The 21,829-nt window shown below is 40.5% G+C and overlaps 1 protein-coding gene across 1 annotated transcript in view; it reads right to left on the bottom strand.

Annotated features, from left to right (window-relative positions):
- Snd1 (staphylococcal nuclease and tudor domain containing 1) overlaps window positions 1–21,829 on the bottom strand; it is a 446,310-nt gene that overhangs the window by 392,607 nt on the left and 31,874 nt on the right. The window contains exons 2-8 of the mRNA XM_069996698.1: window positions 19,656–19,805; window positions 13,015–13,135; window positions 7,364–7,442; window positions 4,531–4,691; window positions 3,714–3,805; window positions 2,880–3,038; window positions 1,317–1,423 (exon numbers count right to left, since the gene is read on the bottom strand). Of these exons, the coding sequence (XP_069852799.1) occupies window positions 1,317–1,423; window positions 2,880–3,038; window positions 3,714–3,805; window positions 4,531–4,691; window positions 7,364–7,442; window positions 13,015–13,135; window positions 19,656–19,805 (869 nt within the window). The remainder of the gene's footprint in view (window positions 1–1,316; window positions 1,424–2,879; window positions 3,039–3,713; window positions 3,806–4,530; window positions 4,692–7,363; window positions 7,443–13,014; window positions 13,136–19,655; window positions 19,806–21,829) is intronic.

The raw sequence follows: 21,829 nt of genomic DNA, 5'->3' as shown, positions 1-21,829 counted from the left end.
AATGAGAAGTATTTGGAACAATATATTTGATAAGGCTATTTTTCTATTGTAGTTATAGAACAACATAAACTCCTCCCAAAATTTTAAGCAAGCATTGTTTCTTTACCAGACAATATACATTTTTCAAGCATGCCATATCAGAAGGTCCACATTAAAATCTATTTTCATAAACACTTGCAAATATTTCTGATTACAGATACTGGAGTATGTAAAAAGACTGCAGGAAAGGAATGGAATTTGTAATTAATCAATTTCTATTTTTGTACATTTCTCAGCTGCACTAAATAACATTAAAAAGATAGTTACAGGGGTTTTTTTTGTTTTGTTTCAGGTCGTGGGGCCTGAACACTCTGGGCCTGGGCACTGTCCCTCAGCTCTTCAGCTCAAGGCTAGAGCTCTACCACTTGAGCCACAGCGCCACTTCCAGCTTTTTTCTTTTTTGCTTATGTGGTGCTAAGGAATTGAACCCAGGGCCTCATGCATGCAAGGCAAGTGCTCTACCACTGAGCCACCTTCCCAGCCCCAGTTCCAGTTTTAAGATTAACTTCATATCATCATAAGGTTCTTTAAACCCTGACTGGACCATTGCATTGATTACTGCTTACAACTTGGAAATATTATTTCCTGAGCAGTATTTCCATCCACCTATTTTATTTTCTTTCATCTACCCCATCAAATAGAAGATACTTACCTAAACATCTAGAAAAACTTGGCCTGGATATCTGAACAAGCTACCAAACTTTGCAACTTCCATTCTCACTTTTCTGCAAATAAGTTATTCTACATCTGCTTTCAATCATAAAACACTAAGCTGAAAACATTATAAAAACATCTTAGAACTGTCCTATCACTTATAATTAAAACTCACTTTTACAAATTAGGGCATTAGTCCTACAATGCAGTCTAATCCTCATTTAGAACTTCACAGGCTCTACCATCACAGCCCTGCTCTAGCCTGCCAATCTATTTGAGAGAACTCAGGACAGGCAGGTCCAACATCCTGAAATGAGCTTCAAGTTCTATTCCAAATGCCAAAAAAAACACACAACTTAGAAACGTGGCCTGAAAGCATTAAAAAGCAAATCAAGTAAAGAATATTGTCTGAATGAAAAACTAAGCACTTACTACCTACCTTGCATTAAATTAAACCAAACCCAAAGGTTAATTTAATTTACATCCTTCCTTTCTATGACTTCCCAATTCCTGTAGTAAAATAAAACGGACACTGACACAGACAGTAGAGAAGATGGCTACGTTTCTTTCTCTAAGAACCTTAACAAAAGCCTTGGCTGGAAGACTTCCCTGGCAGGCCTTACCTCTCGGCTGCCCTCAGCTTTTCTGCACCCCGGGTGTAAACTGCAATGGACCAGTCCACACAGCGTGCGAAGCCTTCCTTCAGGAGGAGCTCAGTGATGTTTCCGTTCTGAGAAACAAGGTGTAAGAGAAGGCAGACGTGAGTTAGATTCTATGACAAGAGAATCCTTTTCTCTAGATCTCTGACATACTTTGCCACAATCTACTGGTAGTTCATTAAAAAAAAAAAAAAAAAAGTAGTGTGAGCCAGGGCACTAGTGGTTCACACCTGTAATCCTAGCTACTAAGGAGGCTGAGATCGGAGGATCAAGGTTCAAAGTCAGCCTAAGATGTACTGTTCATAAGACTCTTGTCCCCAATTAACCACCAGAAAACTGGAAGCTTTCGCTCAAGTGGACAAAAGGTATGGGACAGCACTCAGGCTCTGAGTTCTAAACACAGACCTGCACCAAAAAAAAAAAAAAAAAACCACCCTTCAGATGGAAGACACCATCCTGAGTGAGACCCCCTCTGCATAGCCTGGGCTTCATATCCCAACAACTCACAGGAAAGTGCCTTTCAACTAAAAGGAGAATAAATGTTAGTAACACTCTATGGAACTGACATCTCAGTAGCTCTTCTTCCAGCAAAGAAGGATGTTCATCTTTTGGAAAGATTACACTTCATTCTTCCCTTGCCTCATATCAGCACTTCTTCCTCTTTTTTCTAAAGAGAAAGCTAAAGAATGGGCTGAGTAGGGAATTGTGTAAGGCATATTTTGCCCATCCAACTACAATTCATATGCTACTGTGACAGAGCCATCTGGCAGGCCACGACCAGACAGCACTTCCAAAGAAACACACATGACCTTGGCCCACTCCAAACCAAGCGTTCCAACAACTTTACTACTGGAAGAATTATCTAGCCGAAAAAAGTAACCGCAGCTTAAATGTTGGGTTACGAATAGGTTACAGCACTGAAAAGTCACTTAGTTGTTACAAAACAGTTATTCCATATCCAAGAAGAATCCATCTAAAAAAGTATGGGACAGGGTCAATGTACGAATAGTCAGAACTACAAGGACATAAAGAACCTAGTTCCTGCTCAAATCCAAGTTAGGACGTAACTGTATAGGCAAAATATTTTTTCCATATGTCAGTTTCTTTCTGATTTGTCAATCAATACTCCAGATAGCTGACTTCTAACTCTACAGGAAATCTCACTGACCACAGTACATTAATTTCTGCTCAACTTCTACAAGATGTTTCCCTACAAGATGATAGTAAAAAGATTGCCTTTCTACTAGCAATCTCTTGGATTAAGCATGTAGAAAAGTATGTGATGGAGTTCTCCTTCTCCTTATGAACCCAGTTAACAACTTCCTAGACAAGATCATGCACAGATCTGCCAATTCTGTAAAACAAATGATATCTCCCTAGCATATACCTCAAAATCACTGGATGATAATCATGTCAAGATATCTAAATGGATGTAAGAGAGAAAGAACAGACTTACAAACTGCAACCCTTCAAACTCTTGAGAGCACCCCCTAATCCATTACAACCCAGGCCACACAGTACACTCACTGGATGAAGGATGGTACCCAGAACGTTCTGGTTGTGGCAGCTCTCCAGAATGATTTGAACATCTCTCTGAAGCAGTCGAGACTCAGTGAAAAATTTGGCTTCTGCAGCAAAAGGTTCTGGTGTTTCACTGCCATCTGCTTCCCGACGAAAAGTTGGGCACTAAAGGAAAGTAAGGGCAGTTGAGAAAAAAAAACCTGATGATGAGACCCAATCACCTGCAGAGAGGGCAAGGCCCTCACCTGCACACCTTCCACAAGCTAAGTTAGGGGAAGTGGGGAGAGGGAGGAAGGATGTTGCATTAGCTCTTCTAACCCTTTGGAAAACATCCTGTTCCTATAGCCTTCTTGTTAAAAGACATATGATTATGTGAAAAAAAGTAATTTACCCATTAATGGGTCATGGAAATGACCCATTTCCGTGAAAACATTTGCCAGTGCCTAGCTTCTAACCCTAATTTCCTTAAATATAAATATATATAAATAAAAATATATAAATATGAGCCATATCCAGCAACCTGCAGACCCACTCATCTCTCCTGCTCTAGGTTTATATCCTCAACAAACTCCAATTCTAAACAAATCCAATGTACTTAAAAGAAACAAGGAAGGGGGGGGAGGGGAAGGGATGAAAGGGGAAAGGAAAAGGGGGAAGAGAAAGGAAAAAGAATCACACTAGAACTTCTTGTTGCAAAGTTGTAGACAAAATAAAGTACTGTGGTCAATGGCCCATGATAGGAAGAAATAGTAGATCCAAGGTCCCCAATTAAAAATGAACAAAGAACCAAAACACTTCCCCAAATCCCATACCCACCACATAGCCCAGTGTACATCTGACCTTGATCCCTGACAGCATGACTGTAACGAGGTGGTAATCTGGGAGGAGCAGGGCTCTGACCACACTGCCATCTCGCACGTGCTCGATAATCGCTGCATGACAGAATACAGTTTTAATCCTAGGGCAAAATCACTTCAAGAATATACAATGCCCAATCAGACTGTATCTAACCCAGTTCCTTTTCCCCAAACCCTAAGAAAGCATCCTTCTCAGAAGTGAAGAAGTCCTGGCAGATCCAGAGGGTTCACACAAACCAGTCCTGCATGAAACAGTTCAAACCTGCTTCTCCATCTTCTGAACCCTCTAAGCCCTCACCTCATGGCTCCCAACAAAGTTTTGTTCTTCAAAATCTAGGATGTTCATCTGAGTGTCAGATATTAGCAAAACATAATTTAAAAATTCAGGATTGGTCATCCTTTTACTTTATTGAACCTGTAGTTAACAAGGTCCAAAGTAGAACCAAAAAAAAAAAAAAAACAGATAGTACATAAATATATGTTTACATTTATTGAGAATACTTGTTTCTACTTCCAAGCTTCAGGGATGTATATTCCAGTAGCTTTTTTTGCAGAACAGAAGATCCCCAACAGGCAAAATATCAACACGCTACCACATGACAACAGCAAGGGCACCTAACCTGTGTGAATGGAATTCAAACTCCCTTCCAAAATGCTACGGTATTGTTTCAACTGTAAGGATTTCCTCCGGATACTAAATAAGCAAAAGACTCACTAGATTTTATAAATCTCAAGAAGCAAAGAGAACAAACAGAAAGAAATCATTCTGAGTTATAGTTGTCTCTGCCTACAAGACTCACCATTGACAGGCTTCTGGTGGTGTGAGTCCACAAAGTGCCTTGGGTTCTCAATGGTATACTTGAGGTCCCGGATGGTATGGGAACCATTCCCCTCACTCCACATCCCTTTTTTCGCTGCTTTTGCTTGTTCCTCACATTCTGAAAGCCGGTTTTGCTCTGGGCTGGGACATGAAAAACAAATGTGTGGTAAATGAATTCACAGAGTTTCTTTAGCATCTTCTCCCTGGAACAGACCAAAGTGTCTGTTTTGAGATCTATGGCTTAAACCTCAACCTATCAACAGAAAATCACCATAAGCACAATTTCCAGATTCCAAACTGTTTCTCCAAACAAGAGATTCGATTCTAGGAGCAGACAGAATGAACATACTCAAGCACTGCCACCACCAGTGAGTAGAAAAGGAAACGAGTGAGAGGCTCAGAGGGGAGCCACTGCACGGGTACAGTTTCACTGAACTATCCCACATTCAGCTGCTTAGCAGGCACAGCTCAGCAGAGCACAGGCACCCTTACTCCTTCTGTATCTACAAAACAACGCTGGGACATGCCCAGTGTACCTTGTTACAGATAACACTGGCCTTAAACAACTGGTACACTCATTTCGGCCAGCTAGGCAGGGGACAGTTTGAACACTGAGCCTCTCCTTTATCAGGCAAAAAAACAAACTACATTAGTACAACAACAGCTAAAGTCAGTAAATAGACCAAACCAAGTAAGTACTGGGTAAGTACTGGTTAGCTCATGCCTGTAATCATAGCTATTCAGAAGGCTGAGATATGAGGATCCCAGTTCAAAGCCAGCCTGGACAGATAAGTCTGAGTCTTATCTCCAATTAACCAGCAAAATGTGGGAAATGAAGGTGTGCCCCCACCTGCCTTGAGTGAAAAAGTGAGAGCTTAGAGCACTGAGTTCAAGCCACACTACCAGGAAAAGAAAGGGGGACTGGAGGGAAATGACTTTTCACTCTTTCATAGCAGAGTAAATTTAGGGACCATGCAAGTCTTTTGCATGACTCCAAACAATGGCTTTAGACCTAACTGAATCTCCTCCTACCTATCCATACAAGACTGACCTACCAATTCTTGAGCTAAGTCTTCAGTACTTCTTTATCTCAACCAAAAAGCTGCCACATGCTCAGAAATCCAAATTCCCAGCCAGAAGTCAGATATGAAAATGTAGCAAGAGTGACAGAAACAAAACTGGAAAAAGGAGGCTTTAAGTCTTCAGAGATTAGTACTCCAACAGCAGTTTCTTTGTTTACATAGTACAAAACTGTTGTAAGATTCCTTTTTACATTATTCACTGATTGTAAACTAACTTCTTCCTAAAAGAAAACAAAAACAAAAATACTACAACACTAATCATCCTTAAGTTAGAACTGTGGCATGCTTCCAAAAACATCACCTAAAACAAGTATCTTAATTAAACAAATTCGCACATGGAAACACACCAATTAAAGTCCAGCAATAGAAAATACCAGAAGTGTACAGTGAGTGACCTGGTGCCAAAATTTATGCACACAGAAAGCAGGCAAAAAGTACAATGGGGCCTTTGCTCAGGCTCATCATTGGTCAAACTCATACAAATACTTATCCAAAGCTTTTTCTTCAGCTACTACAGTTATATAATACAACAAGGACTTAATGATTTAAGCAACATGCTTATAGCCTCTAACTTTCTGATGCACTTTCCAGAGACTAAAGTGTTAATTAAAGGCAGCTGCAATCCATTATACTTAGAGCGCGAACACTAGTTCACTTGAACATGATATATGTGCCATAAACCTTATATACCTAATTCCCTTAAAACAAGTTCAATTTCCATTGCCTAAACAAATACATTTTGATGTTGTTGTTATTGTTGTTGCCATCCTGGGGCTTGAACTCAAGGCCTAGATGCTATCTCTGAGCATTTTGTGCTCAAGGCCAGAGCTCTACCACTTGAACCACAGTTCTACTACTGGCTTTTGGTAATTTATAGGAAATAACAATCCCACAATCTCTCCTGCCCAAGCTGGCTTCGAACTGTGCTCCTTAGATCTCAGCTTCCTGACTAGCTAGAATTACAGGTGTGAGCCACCAGCACCCAGCAGACAAATATGTTTTTACTTACTAATTGACCATCACATCTTCCTGACTAGCTAGAATTACAGGTATGAGCCACCAGCACCCGGCAGACAAATATGTTTTTACTTACTAATTAACCATCTATAGCTCGTAGACCAAACAGATCTAAAAGGCTTTGGAGAATCGATGTCTAGAACACAGCCTGGTGTAACACTATGTGTGGTGTAACAATATGTGGGGCTGATGGATGGCAAATACTCTGGGACTGAAAATCTACAGGCTAAGACGAATACAAAGAGCAGAACTGCCTAGTCTCAAAGCCTGTTTTCAAGGCAGTATACACATCAATACCATTCATGAATACTGAGTGACCTCCTGGTTCAACATAATCCATGAACCAGAATATTTCAGAAGACATAGGAAGCAACTGATGTTATCCCTTTTTTTTTTTTTTTTTTTTGGGTCCGGTTGTGGGGCCTGAACTCTGGGCCTGGTCGCTGTCCCTCAGCTCTTCAGCTCAAGGCTAGCGCTCTACCACTTGAGCCACAGCGCCACTTCCGGCTTTTTTTGCTTATGTGGTGCTGAGGAATCGAACCCAGGGCCTCATGCATGCAAGGCAAGCACTCTACCACTGGGCCACCTTCCCAGCCCTGATGTTATCCCTTTATATGAGAGAACACACAAAAATGAAGCATGACAATTTACAACTGACTAACCAATGGTCCTTGATGCCCCCAAATAAAACAGAGAAGAGAATTGAATACTTACTTATTGGCTCTCATGCCTTCTCTCCGGGTAGCCAAGCCCTCTGCAACCAGTGACTCTGCAATGTTTTCCCCATTAGTATCTGAGGAAGGAGGAAGGGAAATTAAGTACAGCTTTCAAACTGGCTCCACTAATAAAAGAAGCATCAGGGAATGAGTCACTTTCACACTTGCTCTTAAGGAGAACAATGCTTCAGAGAAATGGACAGTTAAGGATGCAGCACTGGCCTTTTCAGGAAACTTCCCCGATATGACTAGTCTCTAGGATCTAAAGGTCTATCAATCTTCTTCTCAGGAGTTTCTTATTTTCTAGTATTTCTCCCAGGCCAAAGGCAATCTCTGGGACCATGGGAGACTGTCAAGAAAGCAAGACACATGTGGCAGGCAACTCAAGAGAACAGGAAACAGTGGCCAAAGACGAGACTGGAAAAGACAAGATCTCTCAACATCCTGATTTACTCATCTCTGCAGCGGAGAGAGCACTTGCCTCAACAAGTTCTGGTGAAAATTAAATACTGTGTATTAATCACTAACTCAGAGTAGAAATTAGAAAAAGTTATTCCCTTCACTTCGTAGTATCAAATAGACACATTCATTTAGGGTTGTCGATCACACTTACACCAGAATGTCCAACCCCTCTACACCATGTCCCATTCTCTGCTCCAAAAGAACACCATTGAGAAGCTACACTGCTTAAGAAAGTCTATCTCTTGCTCTCACAGAGATACAGAAAGGAGAGCATCTAGATTTCTAATCTCTCACAGCAGCCAGCAGAACAGGCAAGAAAAATAAAGTTAAACATAAAACTCAACCTGATTAGGTTCTACTTAGGCATCTGAAACATTAATTGCATTTCCACAGTATTGAAAAAGCTTTTAGGCTTGGTATATTCTCTTAAATCTTTGCTTGTCAACTGAAACCATAAAAGAAGACATCTACGAAGGAATCACTGCATAAAAATCTTTAACATGGAAGAGAACAAGCTCCCAGATAAACTGAAACACAGCAGTCTAGCTGATCGCTAATGTCAGCACAGAGTAAAACTCTGTAAGATTTATATTCAGTACACTACATCTCCACTTATATTACAGTAAGAAGCGTATGCATGAGCATACACACACAGAGCCTTGTCATTAGAATGTCCACATTTCTGCAAAGGTAAATTGCATGCCACTTCCTCTCCCAAGAAGAGTTGTAAGGAATGATATTTATACAAAGAACATGCTGAGCATAGATCACCTAACCCTTTCCACTGAGGTTAGTGCTGAAGCCAGGCACAGACTGTGTAAATATTACAAGGGTACCTTCAAAGCAACAGGAATCCCAAAGTAGAAAGATAAAACAAAGGATGTAAAGATTAGGAAAAAATTGGGTACTCTGATGCCAAGAGTTGAGAGGGTAAACAGAATAAAATGCAGGCACTAAAAAGGTGCCTAAAAACCTGCCAATCAACAACACACCAGTATCTCAGACATTTCCTTTTCACACAGCACTCTAAAATAGCCCACTTCTAAAAAGTGAATTCTATTCAGAAAGAATTCCTTCAGAAAGGAAAAAAAAATATATTACTTAAGCTGAATTCTCAAAGGAGACAACAAGATTTGGTAGACAGAAAACTAAAAACAGACATTTACATTTACAAGCCAAAGATCTCATTTTATTTATCAACTTAGAAATGTGTCAAAATCAGGGGAATTCCATTCAGAGCCAGTGAGTAGATAACCTGTCTTCAAAGTCAGAAACAAACCATCTCCTTTTTAGTAAATTCTAGGTATTAAGAGATGGCTTGGATGTTGGGGTGTTATGTAGGAATAAGAGCACCAACTGAAAGGATCCGTCACATCCATCCCGGGGGATCACACAGAGGCAGGCAGGCACAGGAGAAAGATTATTACAAGGTTTATTAGAGAAGCCATATTTCTCCTAGAAAGAGAGCACATGACAGCCTCCACTATCTAGGTAAGAGCAGGGTCTGGGGGTTAGGAAGTAAGATAGATGAAAGATAAGAGGATCTGGTCAGGGAGAACGAGGGGCCAGCTGTATGGCAGGAACTCCAGGGCAGGGAGGAGCTCAGGTCTGTGTGGAGCTGAGGACCAAAGGTGGGCATAATGCTTACACCAACTTGAAAGGAACCTGACAAAGTTTACTTCTATGCACCATCAGCCAAAAATTGGCAAGCAAGCACATAGAGCAGGAAGGCTACTCTCTCTTTATCCCTAATGCAACAGGTCCTGTCTCTGTGTTCCAATTGGCCAAGCTCAGATTCACAATACGCTCATGACTGGCTAATTTGAATATATTCAATATGCAGTTTACATACTTAGTTGTAAAGTGACCATTAAAAGACTTTAAGATGAGCCGGGCGCCGGTGGCTCACACCTGTAATCCTAGCTTCTCAGGAGGCTGAGATCTGGGGATCACAGTTCAAAACCAGCCTGGGCAGGAAAGACCCTGAGACTCCTATCTCCAATAAACCACTAGAAAACCGGAAGTGGCGCTGTAGCTCAAGTGGTAGAGCGCACACCTTGAGCTGAAGAACTGAGGGAGAGCGCCCAGGCCCAGAATTCAAGCCCTGTGACCGACAAAAATAAAACATAAAAATAAAAATAATTTTTTAAAAAAGACTTTAAGATGAAGCAATCCCAAAACATACTCATACCCACTGCTATTTTCTTGAAAAAGCTCAGGTCTGTCTCATTCTTCCATTTTGGAACAGTGTGTCTTAATTTCTCTTCAAAGCATACATCCTCTGCTACTTTCTTTTTTTTAATTTTTTTTATTTTTATTATCTTTAAGTAGTTGTACAAAGAAGTTCCCATTCTACAAAACAGTATATGAGCACCAAGTATCTGGCAAATTGTCACCCATCTCTCCTAACCCATCTCTCCTCTCAGCTTTTTTTCTTTAATTGAGATTAGGTGATTACATAAATTTCACATATTTCACAGTATTGAGGAATAGTGATAGTTAAGAGTCACAAACACATTTTAACTTTCACAAGGCAAATTGTCATTATCATGGTCTACAGTTTGTGAATTCTATGAACTTTGACATTACAAGTTATTTTTTCCACATCAGGTGATATTTACATTTCTCTCCTTTTGCTTAGTGTGGGCTGTTCCCACTTATTCTGTTCCTCCTCCTGGCTTCCCTCTGTTGCGTGCATATATCTACCATATATATAGTCAAGAACATGGAGTCATTTAGCAATGATATGACAAAATGGGTGGCTGTCCTTTGTGTCTTGAGTCCTGTTTGCCATATCTTCTTCTATTTTGGCTTTAGTATCCACATATCAGGGAGACCATGTGCCATTTGTCTCTTTGTTCTTGGCTTACTTCACTCAAAATAATCTGCTCTAGTTCCATACATTTCCCTGCAAATGTCATTATTTTGTCCTTTCAAATGACTGCATAATATTCCATTGTATACAGGTACTACAATTTTTGGATCCACTCATCAGTAGTGAGTAGGACATCTGGGATGTTTCCAAATCTTGGCTATTGTAGACAGTATTGCAATAAACATGGAGGTGCATGTGTCTTTGTAAACTGGTTCCTGTTGCTCAGGGTAGATGCCTAAGAGTGGTATGGCTGGGTCATAGGGGAGGTCTATATTTAGCTTTCTGAGGTATCTCCAGACTGTTGTCCAAAGTGGTTGTATTAGTATTCATTCCCACCAGCAATGCAGTAAGGTTCCTCTTTCTCCGCATCCCCTCCAGCATTTGTCATTGGCTGACTTTAGGATGTGGGCCATTCTGACTGGGGTAAGGTGTTATTTCAGTGTTGTTTTTATTTGCGTTTCCTTTACAGCCAGGGATGATGAACATTTCCTCATGTGTTTCTTTGCCATTTTTATCTCCTCTTCTGAGAAATCTCTCTTTAGTTCCTTTGCCCATTTCATGATTGGTTTGTTAGATGTGTGAGGGGTTAGTTTCTTGAGTTTCCTGTATATAATAGATATTAAGACCCTTGTCTGATATTTCTCTGGTAAGTATTTTTTCCCAATTAGTTGGCTGTCTTTCTAGTCTGGTTGCTAGTTCTTTGTCTGTGCAGAAACTTTTTATTTTAAGGTAGTCCCATTTGTCCAGTCTCACTCCAATTTGTTGTGACCCTGGGACTCTGTTCAGGAATTTCCTGCCTGTGCCTATAAGTTCAAGTGTCTCTCCTACTCTGTCCTGCAGTAGTTTCAGAGTATCAGGTTTGATGTTAAGGTCTTTAATCCATTTTGAGTTGATGTTAGTGCATGGTGATAGGCTAGGGTCTACTTTCATATTTCTACATGTGGCCACCCAGTTTTCTCAGCACCAATAGTTGAAGAGGTTATGATTCTTCCATTGCTCTGCTACTTTCTTAAAAAAAAAATCTCAGGTGCATCTTAATTCCTCTTCCATTTGGAACAACCACTTAAGACAAAACTTTACATTTCAAAAATCCTTCCTTATCCCAAAGCATTTCCTTTTTCTCTTTCTTTACTTGCTGATATTGTCTTAGCAGAATAATTAACCAGAGCCAAGCCACCAAGCCAAAGTAGCAACTTTTTAAGTAACCCACTTTGATAGAAAAGGTGGCTTTTCTCCATGGGTACCTACAAATTCTACCCATTCTCTTCCATGAAAAGAGCAAGTCAAGATCATTCTCAACTCATTTTTCTGAAACCTCCATAATTAAAATCATTCTTAAACAGAATGTCATTAGCCTGGCCACTCAGCCCTAATTGTTTGCCTCTATATTGACTACCTAAATCAAACAGATTATCTAAAGCACATTAGTTACATGTGATTTTTAGGAAGGTTCTTTTTTTAATTAAAAGGACACAGGAAACTTTAAAAAAAAGAAAACAGCTTCCCTAATGTTTACCTTCTTCCTGGTTGCTTTTTAGAAAACACTCACTTGTTTCATTGTCTTTTGTCCATTCCCCAATATTATTCTTTGTCTACCTAATCAATGGACCACAAATGCTTCCTAGGAAGCATTTGGCTAAACAACAGCTATAAGTCTATGCACAGAAAAGACACACACAAACACATATACAGAGTTACTGAATCAAAGACCATGCAAAAGCTAGGTGCTTTCCATATATCTTTTTTAAACTTGTAAGAGCTTACAAAAGAAACTAGAGGCTAAGGGATGAGAATATAGAATGGCAAAGTCAGAATTCTAATCCACAGCTACACAACTCAAAAGCCAGTTTCTTCTATTCTATTATAAAATGTATGGTCTGCAAAAAACAACAGTCCTGAACTGAACTTCCTTTACTGAAGAGTCCCAGGAAGAGGGAGAAAAAAGCCACAAGATAAAGAACAAGAGGGTGTAATATAGGAAATCTATAGGAATTCAATTAACACACTGACTTCAAAGCACAAAGCCACTGAGTTCCACAAGCAAATACCCTAAACATAAGGAAGAACACTGTGCTATGCCACATGGGCCAAAAAGGCAGCATAGGAATAAATGAGCAGGACTTCTGGGAGTGTGCCTCTGTTCCTCAGAACCATGTGCCTAGTACCTACACTTCCAATGTCACCTTCAGCCAACCATCCAAGAGCTACTGTTACCAGAACCCACCCTGGCCTTGTACTACATAATAGAAAACCAATCCTTAGAGGAACCTGACAGTCCAAGAGAAGCAAGTTGGCTCCTCCTTGCTGCTCACCTTTTCCAAGGTAGATCATACCGTACTCTCGCCCCTGGAGAGTCTTGTTTTCTATTGTGAAACATACTTCCTTCCCAATCAGCTTCTTGCGAAGGAACTCTCGAGCAGGAAATGCCCAGGGCTGAAAGACAAAACAGAAATGTCACAGGGCTGTCTATTCCAGACCCCAGCCAGCATTCAAACAACTTTACATCTTTAATCACTGCCTGGTCCTGGTCCTTCACTGGGCCAAGGAGAATGTGGAAACAAAATACATACAACACAAATTGCACACTTAAGAGGCCACATACATGAATTAGCTCAAGACTTAAAAACAGGCCTTGGAGCTTTACAGACACTGGCATAAATAGCACTTTTCCTCCATCACTGTTCAGTTACAGCCGACTTCATGAATGATATTTACCAACGCTTTTACAGTACATAGCATGTGCCAGCCACTACTCTAATTCCTTTCAATATATCAACCTACTACCAGAATGGGAAGCCCAGGCTCTAGAACCTCCTAGAACAGAGCATGTCATAAATAAAAACTACTACCTCCATTTGTTTGCCTCTTTCCTGTTTGCAAAGTACTTTCCCTGAAACCATTTCAAGGCACTATTAGAGTGGAAACAAGGTTTTAGTACTATTACCTTGGAGTAAGTCCTCTGCTCAAATAAGAGCCTTATTTCTGACATTTCTGCCACCTTATGAAGGACAGTAATAGGGCTCAGTAGTAGAACACTTTCCTGGCATGCACAAGCCCTAGGTTTGATCCCCAGCACCACAAAAAAACAAGGAAGGAAAACAACAGTGGTGTTTTGAGTGTAGACTCCCAAATGTCTCCTTTTTCGGCTTTGATCTGAAGCTCTGAACAGATCCTAGAATCTTGGGAGATCACCAGTGATAGCCACGGATAAGGATCACCTAGATAATGGCTAATCTCCGCTTACCCATAGAGGACATCAGACACAGGTGAAAAAGCCACACACTCCACAGATGAGACTACAGTCTCCATGTGAACAAAATAATTCACAAAGATAAATGGAGATTCTCCTCTGAAGCAGCCCTATCAAAGTAGCCACAGCATTTGAACCTGCAATCTGCACCTAGCTCAGTACACCAAGTTTCCTTTGAACAGAAAGGTTAGAATGTTAAAAACAAAAACTGAGAGGTGATATTGTCCAAAAAGAAATGTACTCTTTACCTGATTTATTTAATTGTAACCCCTCTGTATATCAACTTTATAACAAAAATTAAATTAAAAAATAATTTTTTTAAAAAAAAGAAAGGGGATGGGCATGTGGTCTGTAGGAGTTCACATGCTGAAAAAAAAAAGCAAAATAAATATACAAGTGTTTTCCCCTTTAACAAATTACTGTACATAAGTTTCCCATTAGAATCCCTTGGAATCACAAAATTAGGGATACACATGATAAAAGCAGAGCAGTCAATTAGTGACCTAAAAAGAAAGCCTCTGCCAACCTTTCTGTTAATGAAGATTATTACATGGAGTCACTCAACAAGCTCAAGCTTTTCTAAAAGAAAAACATGCACGACTAGCCAGAAATCAGTAGTCATGAAAACTAGAGCAGTTACCTAACATAGACTGTGAATTGTTTAGAAAAACTAGTCCTGAATACAGATGCTCAGATACCTCCAAACTACCTTGTCCTTAATTACCTTATGCCCTTTCAAAGTACCAATAAGCCAAAAAACAAAAACACTCAATGGCAATATAAAGTTCACCTATTACTATTTTCACCACTCCCCACTTCTGAAAACTCACCAGTCTGAGGTGAGACTCATGATTCTAACTATCATTCATATCATAAATGGTACTGAGCCTCCTACACTTTTATTACCTTAGTGTTCAAGTTATTCTACAACACATCTGCATATAGCCTGACTGAAGACCTAGTCCTAAGTACCACGCTAATATTTAAAATTTAGTAATATGCTACGTTCTTAAATGCTTGGAAAAGTTCTGCTAACACAAGTCTTCCTAAAGGAAGCCACTACTTTGGTGAGAGTTCACTTATCAAGGGTCAGTTCACAAGGAAATAAATACCTTGCCCCTAGAGATCTTCCAGGTTCTATCCACCAAACAGAAGTTGTCTAAAAGCTTTTAGTGCTTGCTGAAAGAACAGCCTCATCTTAAACCTTCATGTTTACAGATGGCCAGTCACTGGGCAATAAGATAAACCCACACTGGAGGCCCTGAAATATAGAGCTAACCCATGGAGATTCCATAATCTTCCTTTCCATTTTAAACTCTGTTCTATACAGAGCTGAGCAAATTCTGTAACTAGATGAGATATTAGCTAAGAAGAGAGGCTGCCTGTCAGGAGACACTGGACCATCATTCCACTGAACACAGGCAAGTACTGTGGGAATCACTGTGGACCTGGGGCCAGTGCTTTTGTATCCACACAGCACAGCCAGACAGAAGGCTACCTGGGACCACACTACCTCCCCAAAGAAGAGGAAATATGGAGAGATTTGCTCAAAGCACTTATTGGAGTCAGAATAGAAGAATAACTGCAATCTATTCAAATGATGCCCCAGAGCCCCATTAAAGAACCAAGTGGCCTTTTAGTAACAGATTCAAAACAGCCTCTTCCCTCTAGAAGGCCCAATAGTAGGTATAAGCTGGCAGCTTGCTCTCCATACCCAGATTCAAACTGAGATAATGTCTAAAGTTTGTGAAATAAAACTTTTTAATTCCAATCTTCTCTTTATGGTTAGACTCCTAAAACTACTAGGGAAAAAAATCAAACCTCATAACAATGTAAACTTAAAAGCTGTTACTTTGGTACATGACGTCTTGTTCCTCCTGCTCTTCTAATCATCCCATTATACCACCTGAGTATTTTGTTCTACCAGTGCTCCCTCACCACCCCAATCCTCAAATCTCTAAGCAAAGTAGGACTGTTACATTCATTTCTGGACTTATGAAGCCTACATAAGAGTTTCACACACAGCAGGAGCTCAATTAATCTGTGGGAAATAAATATATAATTCCCACAGTGCCCATCAATACAGTATCTAGGCTGCCTGGAGTAGCTAGGCAACAGTAGGGATTAGCCTGGAACTGGGCAGTGCTGGCTGGAGACACAGCTGCCATAGGACTTAGGAGAAAGACATACAGTAAAGCTGCCATAGGACTTAGGAGAAACCTGAGTATCACTGAAAGAAAGGGAAGACAGAATAATCAAGTGAATGATTTAAGGGGCAATGATACAAAGGAAAGCAAAGAGTAATAATGTTCCAATTCTCCTTAAATGTGAAAACTAGCTATGGGAAATGCTCTATATATATAAATGGAAAGCCTGGAAAGGTAGTGCTACATTGTGCAATCCAACCCCAAAAGGGAAACACGGATACTCTTCCTCCTTACCCACATTAGTGTTATTCACTGTATAGCTGCTTTGTGTCAGCTGCTGAAGGGGACAAGGGCAGAAAGGCGACAGTAAAAAGTCCCTCCTTTTGAAGAGCTTATGATCTAGTAGAAAGAAACATGCAGACCTGGAAGGAAATGTGGGTATGTCTTCTCAAGTGGCTAGATCCTAAAAGGAAGTGGTCACCAGGCCACATAGACAGGAAATGTGACTAGAGCATCAGGAGCTGAAGGTGAGAGGAGAATGGACTCAAGCAGCCTGGGAGGAAAACCCAGTGCTGCAATAGTTAAACCTCAGCAGCCAAAGGGGCTTCAGGAAGAGAATGCAAGTGAAATCACAAATAGGCTATATTCCAGGCTCAGGCATATGTACGTTTGTCACAAAGGTAATGAGGAATCAGCGAAGCATCTGAGAATAACAATGAGCCACAGAATAAATGGAAATTATGTGTCAATGGATCTGGGAGCCTACAGAGAAAGGAGGAGAGGGAAGGAGAAGAAAGGCAAAGAGACTATTATTTCAACATTCCAAGCACACTATCAGAGTTGAACAAAGAACAATAGCAATAGTAATGAAATGGCAAGGATGGATAAGAGATTTGAAGGAAGCAGAATCTCTAGGCTTGATAAAGGCCTGGCTGTTGGCATCAGGGGAGTGGAGGACTAAAACTAGAGCAAGGATAATCAGTCTTCTGGTTTGGGATAACAATTGGGCTCCCTAGTAACATGTAAGAGCAGCTCTGAAAGCATGGTAGAATGAAAACTAAATCACAGCAGGGTAAGGAGAGACTGGGTATTAGAGAAGAGAAATGACTATGAGCTAGGAAGGGTAAAATCTACAGCTACCGAATACTTCATCCCACAGGATCTTTGACAAGTTACCACAAAAATATTGGTGACACTAAGCTGCTCTAGAAGAGCATAGAATGCATAAATACAGGGAACTATAATGGAATGTCAGGTACGATTACATGCTATCCTTCATGCTGGGATAGTTCTGGTCAGTTTCTATTGTTCTGTTACAGTTATGATGTTTGAGAACAAGTCCCAACTAGCCTTGTGTTTCTCTGCCCCATTCTCAAGAACAAAACAGGAAATTAAAACACAACCCTTCTTTCTCAGAGACTGCACTGTTTCTTTCTTCAGGGGAAATGAACTTGATCAACTCCAAGAAGGGCCAACATTCTTCACCTCTCAGCAGCAACCACACTGTTTTGTTTTGTTGGTGGTTTTTTGGTTTTTTTTTATTGTGAAAATACCATACAGAGGGGTTATGTTATACAATATGCAGCTAAAAGGAAGAGGCCTGAGGAAATATTGTTTTACCCATTTGGTTAGCAGTGCTGAAAGACAGATTTAATCTTCTTTTACTTGGTCTAAAACAAGCAGTAGTGATTACCACAACTAACATTTATTAAGTATTTTATAATGCCCTAAACACTTCATATATTGTTATTTAATCCTTATTGGGCAACTCTGAGGTATACACTATCACTCATATGGTTGCTGCTAGAGGAACAATGAGAAAGAATTGATCTTAATCTAGTTAAGTCATTCTGAGAATCTAACTGATTGCTGTTAATAAAGTCATTTTTCTCTATCTCCATTATCTACAATGTTGCTGCTTTATGATCTTCTTAAACAAAATACCCTTTGTTAAAGATAGAAAACACTAAATGCTTTTCCTTCTTGAAAAGCTCCTCATGAACTCTCACTTTTTCTTCTCCACTTCTGTAGCAGGGATGAGCATAGGAGAGCTGACTACTAATCTCCCAATGTCATCGAAATGGAGCAAAGGACAATGAAGGATGAAGGAATTCCATTTCTCATACCCAAAGCAGCATTCAATGTTTCTAAATGTAGAAACCAAGAAGACTAAACCTGGCCAAAAGGAGATTCATAGGCACAAGAACTTAACAAGTGAAAGCCAGACCAAAGAAGCCAAATGGCCAGGCACTGGAGCTAGTGTGCAGGATGTGAACAAGATAGTGGGGCAAATGCTCAGAAGTAGCTTCTCATGGGGCTGGGAAGGTGGCTCAGTGGTAGAGTGCTTGCCTTGCATTCATGAGGCCCTAGGTTCGATTCCTCAGCACCACATAAGCAGGAAAAAAAGCCAGAAGTGGCGCTGTGGCTCAAGTGGTAGAGTGCTAGCCTTGAGCTGAAGAGCTGAGGGACAGCACCCAGGCCCAGAGTTCAGGGTCCACTACCAGACCCCAAAAAAAAAAAAAGAAGAAGAAGTAGTAGTTTCTCACATCACTAGAACACAGTGGAAAGCGATGTGTTACTGAGAAACCAAAGGAAACTCCCTCCTTTTAAAAAAAAAAAATCAATTTTTTTTTTTAAATTTACAGTTTCATGAGATTCCTTTAGGGGTATATGGATCCCAAATTAAGATGTGCAATAAGCTGAGAGCCAGTGATTTGGGCTGTTATCTAAGAATTGTGGATTCAAAACCAGCTCAGGAAGATAAATCTGAGACACTCTTATCTCCAATTAACTAACAAAAAGTCAGAACTTGAGGTGTGGCTCAAGTGGTACAGCATCAGCTGTGAGCAGCGAACAAAGATGAATAACAGCAAGAGGTCCAGAGTTCAAGCCTGATTACCAGCACACAAAAAAAAGGAAGAGCTGGGTGCCAGTGGCTCACACCTGTAATTCTAGCTACTCAGGAGGCTGAGATCTAAGTATCGCAGTTCAAAGCCAGCCCAGGCAGGAAAGTCCGTGAGAGCGCTAGCCTTGAGTTGACAGGGCCCAGGCCCAGAGTTCAAGCCTGGCAACCAACAAAAAAAAAAAAAAAAGGGAAGAAAGAAATACGTGAAATAATGGTTCTCTACCATTTATGAAAATGACATTCTGTAAATGCTAAATGCCTCTGGAAGAAGACACTTATAACAGCAGTTGTCTCTAGGGACAGGTCTAGATTTTTCACAGCTGTTCTATAACCAACAAAAACTTAAAATGGCTCTGACAACAAAAAAGTGTTTTCCATTTATGCCCAGAGAATGAGTAGTGAAAACACAGACAAACCTAACTCTGTGGGAAAGGACTAAAGAAAAAGCCATGAGCCTGTGACTTTTGCTCAGGTATCAGTCTGTACAAGAACAGGTGCAGACCCACAGGAGCAAATCCAGAGTCATCAATCCCAAGATATAATAATACTGAAAATGCACAAAAAAAGAGAAAACATATAAAAACTGCATCAATCCAGGAAGAGATGGGACCTGCTACAAAGATCATAAGGAAGACCCTGGGAAGCACCTACCTCATCTGGGGTGTCTTTTGCATCTGGTTGTGTGGCAGCTGCCCGCCGGGCCAGATTTCCAGCACGAATGTTGCTGAGGTTGATCTGCCGCTCGGGAGGAGGCCCACCTCGTGGCTGCCCGCGGACAATGATGGCACATCCTGAGAGCACCTAAGCAAGGGAACAAAAGAGAAAATTAGCGACCTGGAGGCAAAATCACCACAATGTAGGTTGCTCTTTAATGAGTGCCCAACAGTGCTCAGTAGACTAGAGGCCCATTTTTAAATATGTGTTGAGTGACTAAATAAACCAAATTACCTTTAATTATATGAGAAGTACCTACATAAAGCTTTGATTCAGAAATGATGGAAACAAAAATACAAACAGGAGTTAAACAAAATAAATAGGCTATAGTAAAAAGTCACGTGAGACACAAAGGTTAATGATCTTTGCAATTTCATCTCAGCAAGCACTAACACTCATGTTCAATTATTAAGAAGTTAATATTTCCATCCACATTTTCCATTTTAGAAAACAGTGGAAAAAAGGGGAGGCCAAGAGTCAGTGACTCCCATCTGTAATCCTAACTTCTTAGGAGGTAAAAGATCAAGAGCTATTGAGATTAAAGGTCAACCTACGAAAAAGGCTAGCAAGACCCATCTCAAACAACTAGCTAGCCATAGTGATACATGCCTAAGGTCTGGCCTACATAAAAAGCCATAAGTAGACAGTCCAAGGCTGGCCTGGGCAAAAAACAAGACTACCTATAATAAAGAAAAAAGAGCTGGAGGCACTGCTCAAGTTGCAGAGTGCCTTCTTACATACGTGTGAGGTCCTGAATTCAAACCCTGGTACCACCAAAAATGAGAAAAAAGGCGGGGGGGGGGGGGGGGCTGGAAGAAGCCAATCCACACCATACCATCCAGGAGGAACTGAGCATTCCCAAAGCCAAAAGAAAAATACAGACATGCAGTAATCTATAGAGTCCACACCATAGATGATCAGGAGAATCTAGCACACAAAGACTCCTTTCCCTCTCACCAATCAAGAGGGCCAGCACAGAATCTACAGAACTGTGAAAAGACCCTAAAGCTCATTAGCATTTAGCTTTAAAATATCTGTAAGGACAAAAAAAGGGGAGAAAACTCAAGTGGGAGAATAGAAGGAAAGTGGGAGTGGGCAGGAAAGTGACTCAAGCTATTTAAATTGCTTTTGCTTGGCAAGACACACTATGAAGAACAGGTGGGCTCAGGTACTGGCTTCACTGGATCCAAAGCAAACTCTATGCCAGGCTTCCCAACAACCAACAGCTGCTGAAAGGTTGGCAGATAGAAGGGTGGAAGGTTTTGGCAAACAGAACAACAGAAGAAGAGACCAGCAAGACTATAAAGGAACGATCTGAAGGGAACAGAACCAGAAAGGCGTAAGAAAGGCATATATACTCACTAGCTGACATTTCACCCTCTTAACATATATTCAGACATGAATTTAAACATACAAGTTAAAGAGAAAGAAAAGAAAACAACTGAATAACCACAACCCAAATTGAAAACCTGTAACAGTGCCAAACTTTGGATTTCTTCTGTGACCCTCTCCTAGGAGCCCTTTCTGACACCCACTGACCACTATGATAAACCCTACCTTGTTTGATTTTCTGAACAGTTCATCTAGATATACATCCCTAAGCAGTATAGCTTCATTTTCTATTTCTGAACTCCGATTTAATTAAGTCTACTATATGAACCAAACAACAACAGGCTGCTTCTGCTCATTTTCTTCACTAAAATTCACCTCTGCTGACATGAAAGCATTCATATTTATATCATGCAAAGTCCAATGCACAAATATGAATATTCTACTTTTATAAAACTAGTGCTCTGATTTATCTCAGTATTTCCAATGACTTCAGCACAGAGACGGAGATCCTTGGAAATGGAGGTGTAGTTCAAGTAGTAGAGTGACAGCCTTAGGTGAAAAGAGACCGAGTTCCTTCCTCTTTGGCCATATGTACCCCCCCTTCTCTATCTCCCCTCTCTCTCTGTCTCTCATATACACACAGTCGAACTAGTCCAGGTATGAGGTATATTCTTTATTTTTATCTTTTGATTAGTGTTAACAAGCAATGAAACTCAAACTTCTAGCCAAACCTTGTTAAACAGTCTATCCTGAGAACCCATCCCCTGGGCAACATCTCA

Source organism: Dipodomys merriami, unplaced genomic scaffold (assembly GCF_024711535.1).
Source record: "Dipodomys merriami isolate MVZ:Mamm:240054 unplaced genomic scaffold, mDipMer1.0.p SCAF_5, whole genome shotgun sequence".
Lineage (NCBI taxonomy): Eukaryota > Metazoa > Chordata > Mammalia > Rodentia > Heteromyidae > Dipodomys > Dipodomys merriami.
Note: the sequence above shows the minus strand (reverse complement) of the source record. Positions and strands in the feature narration are given on the sequence as shown.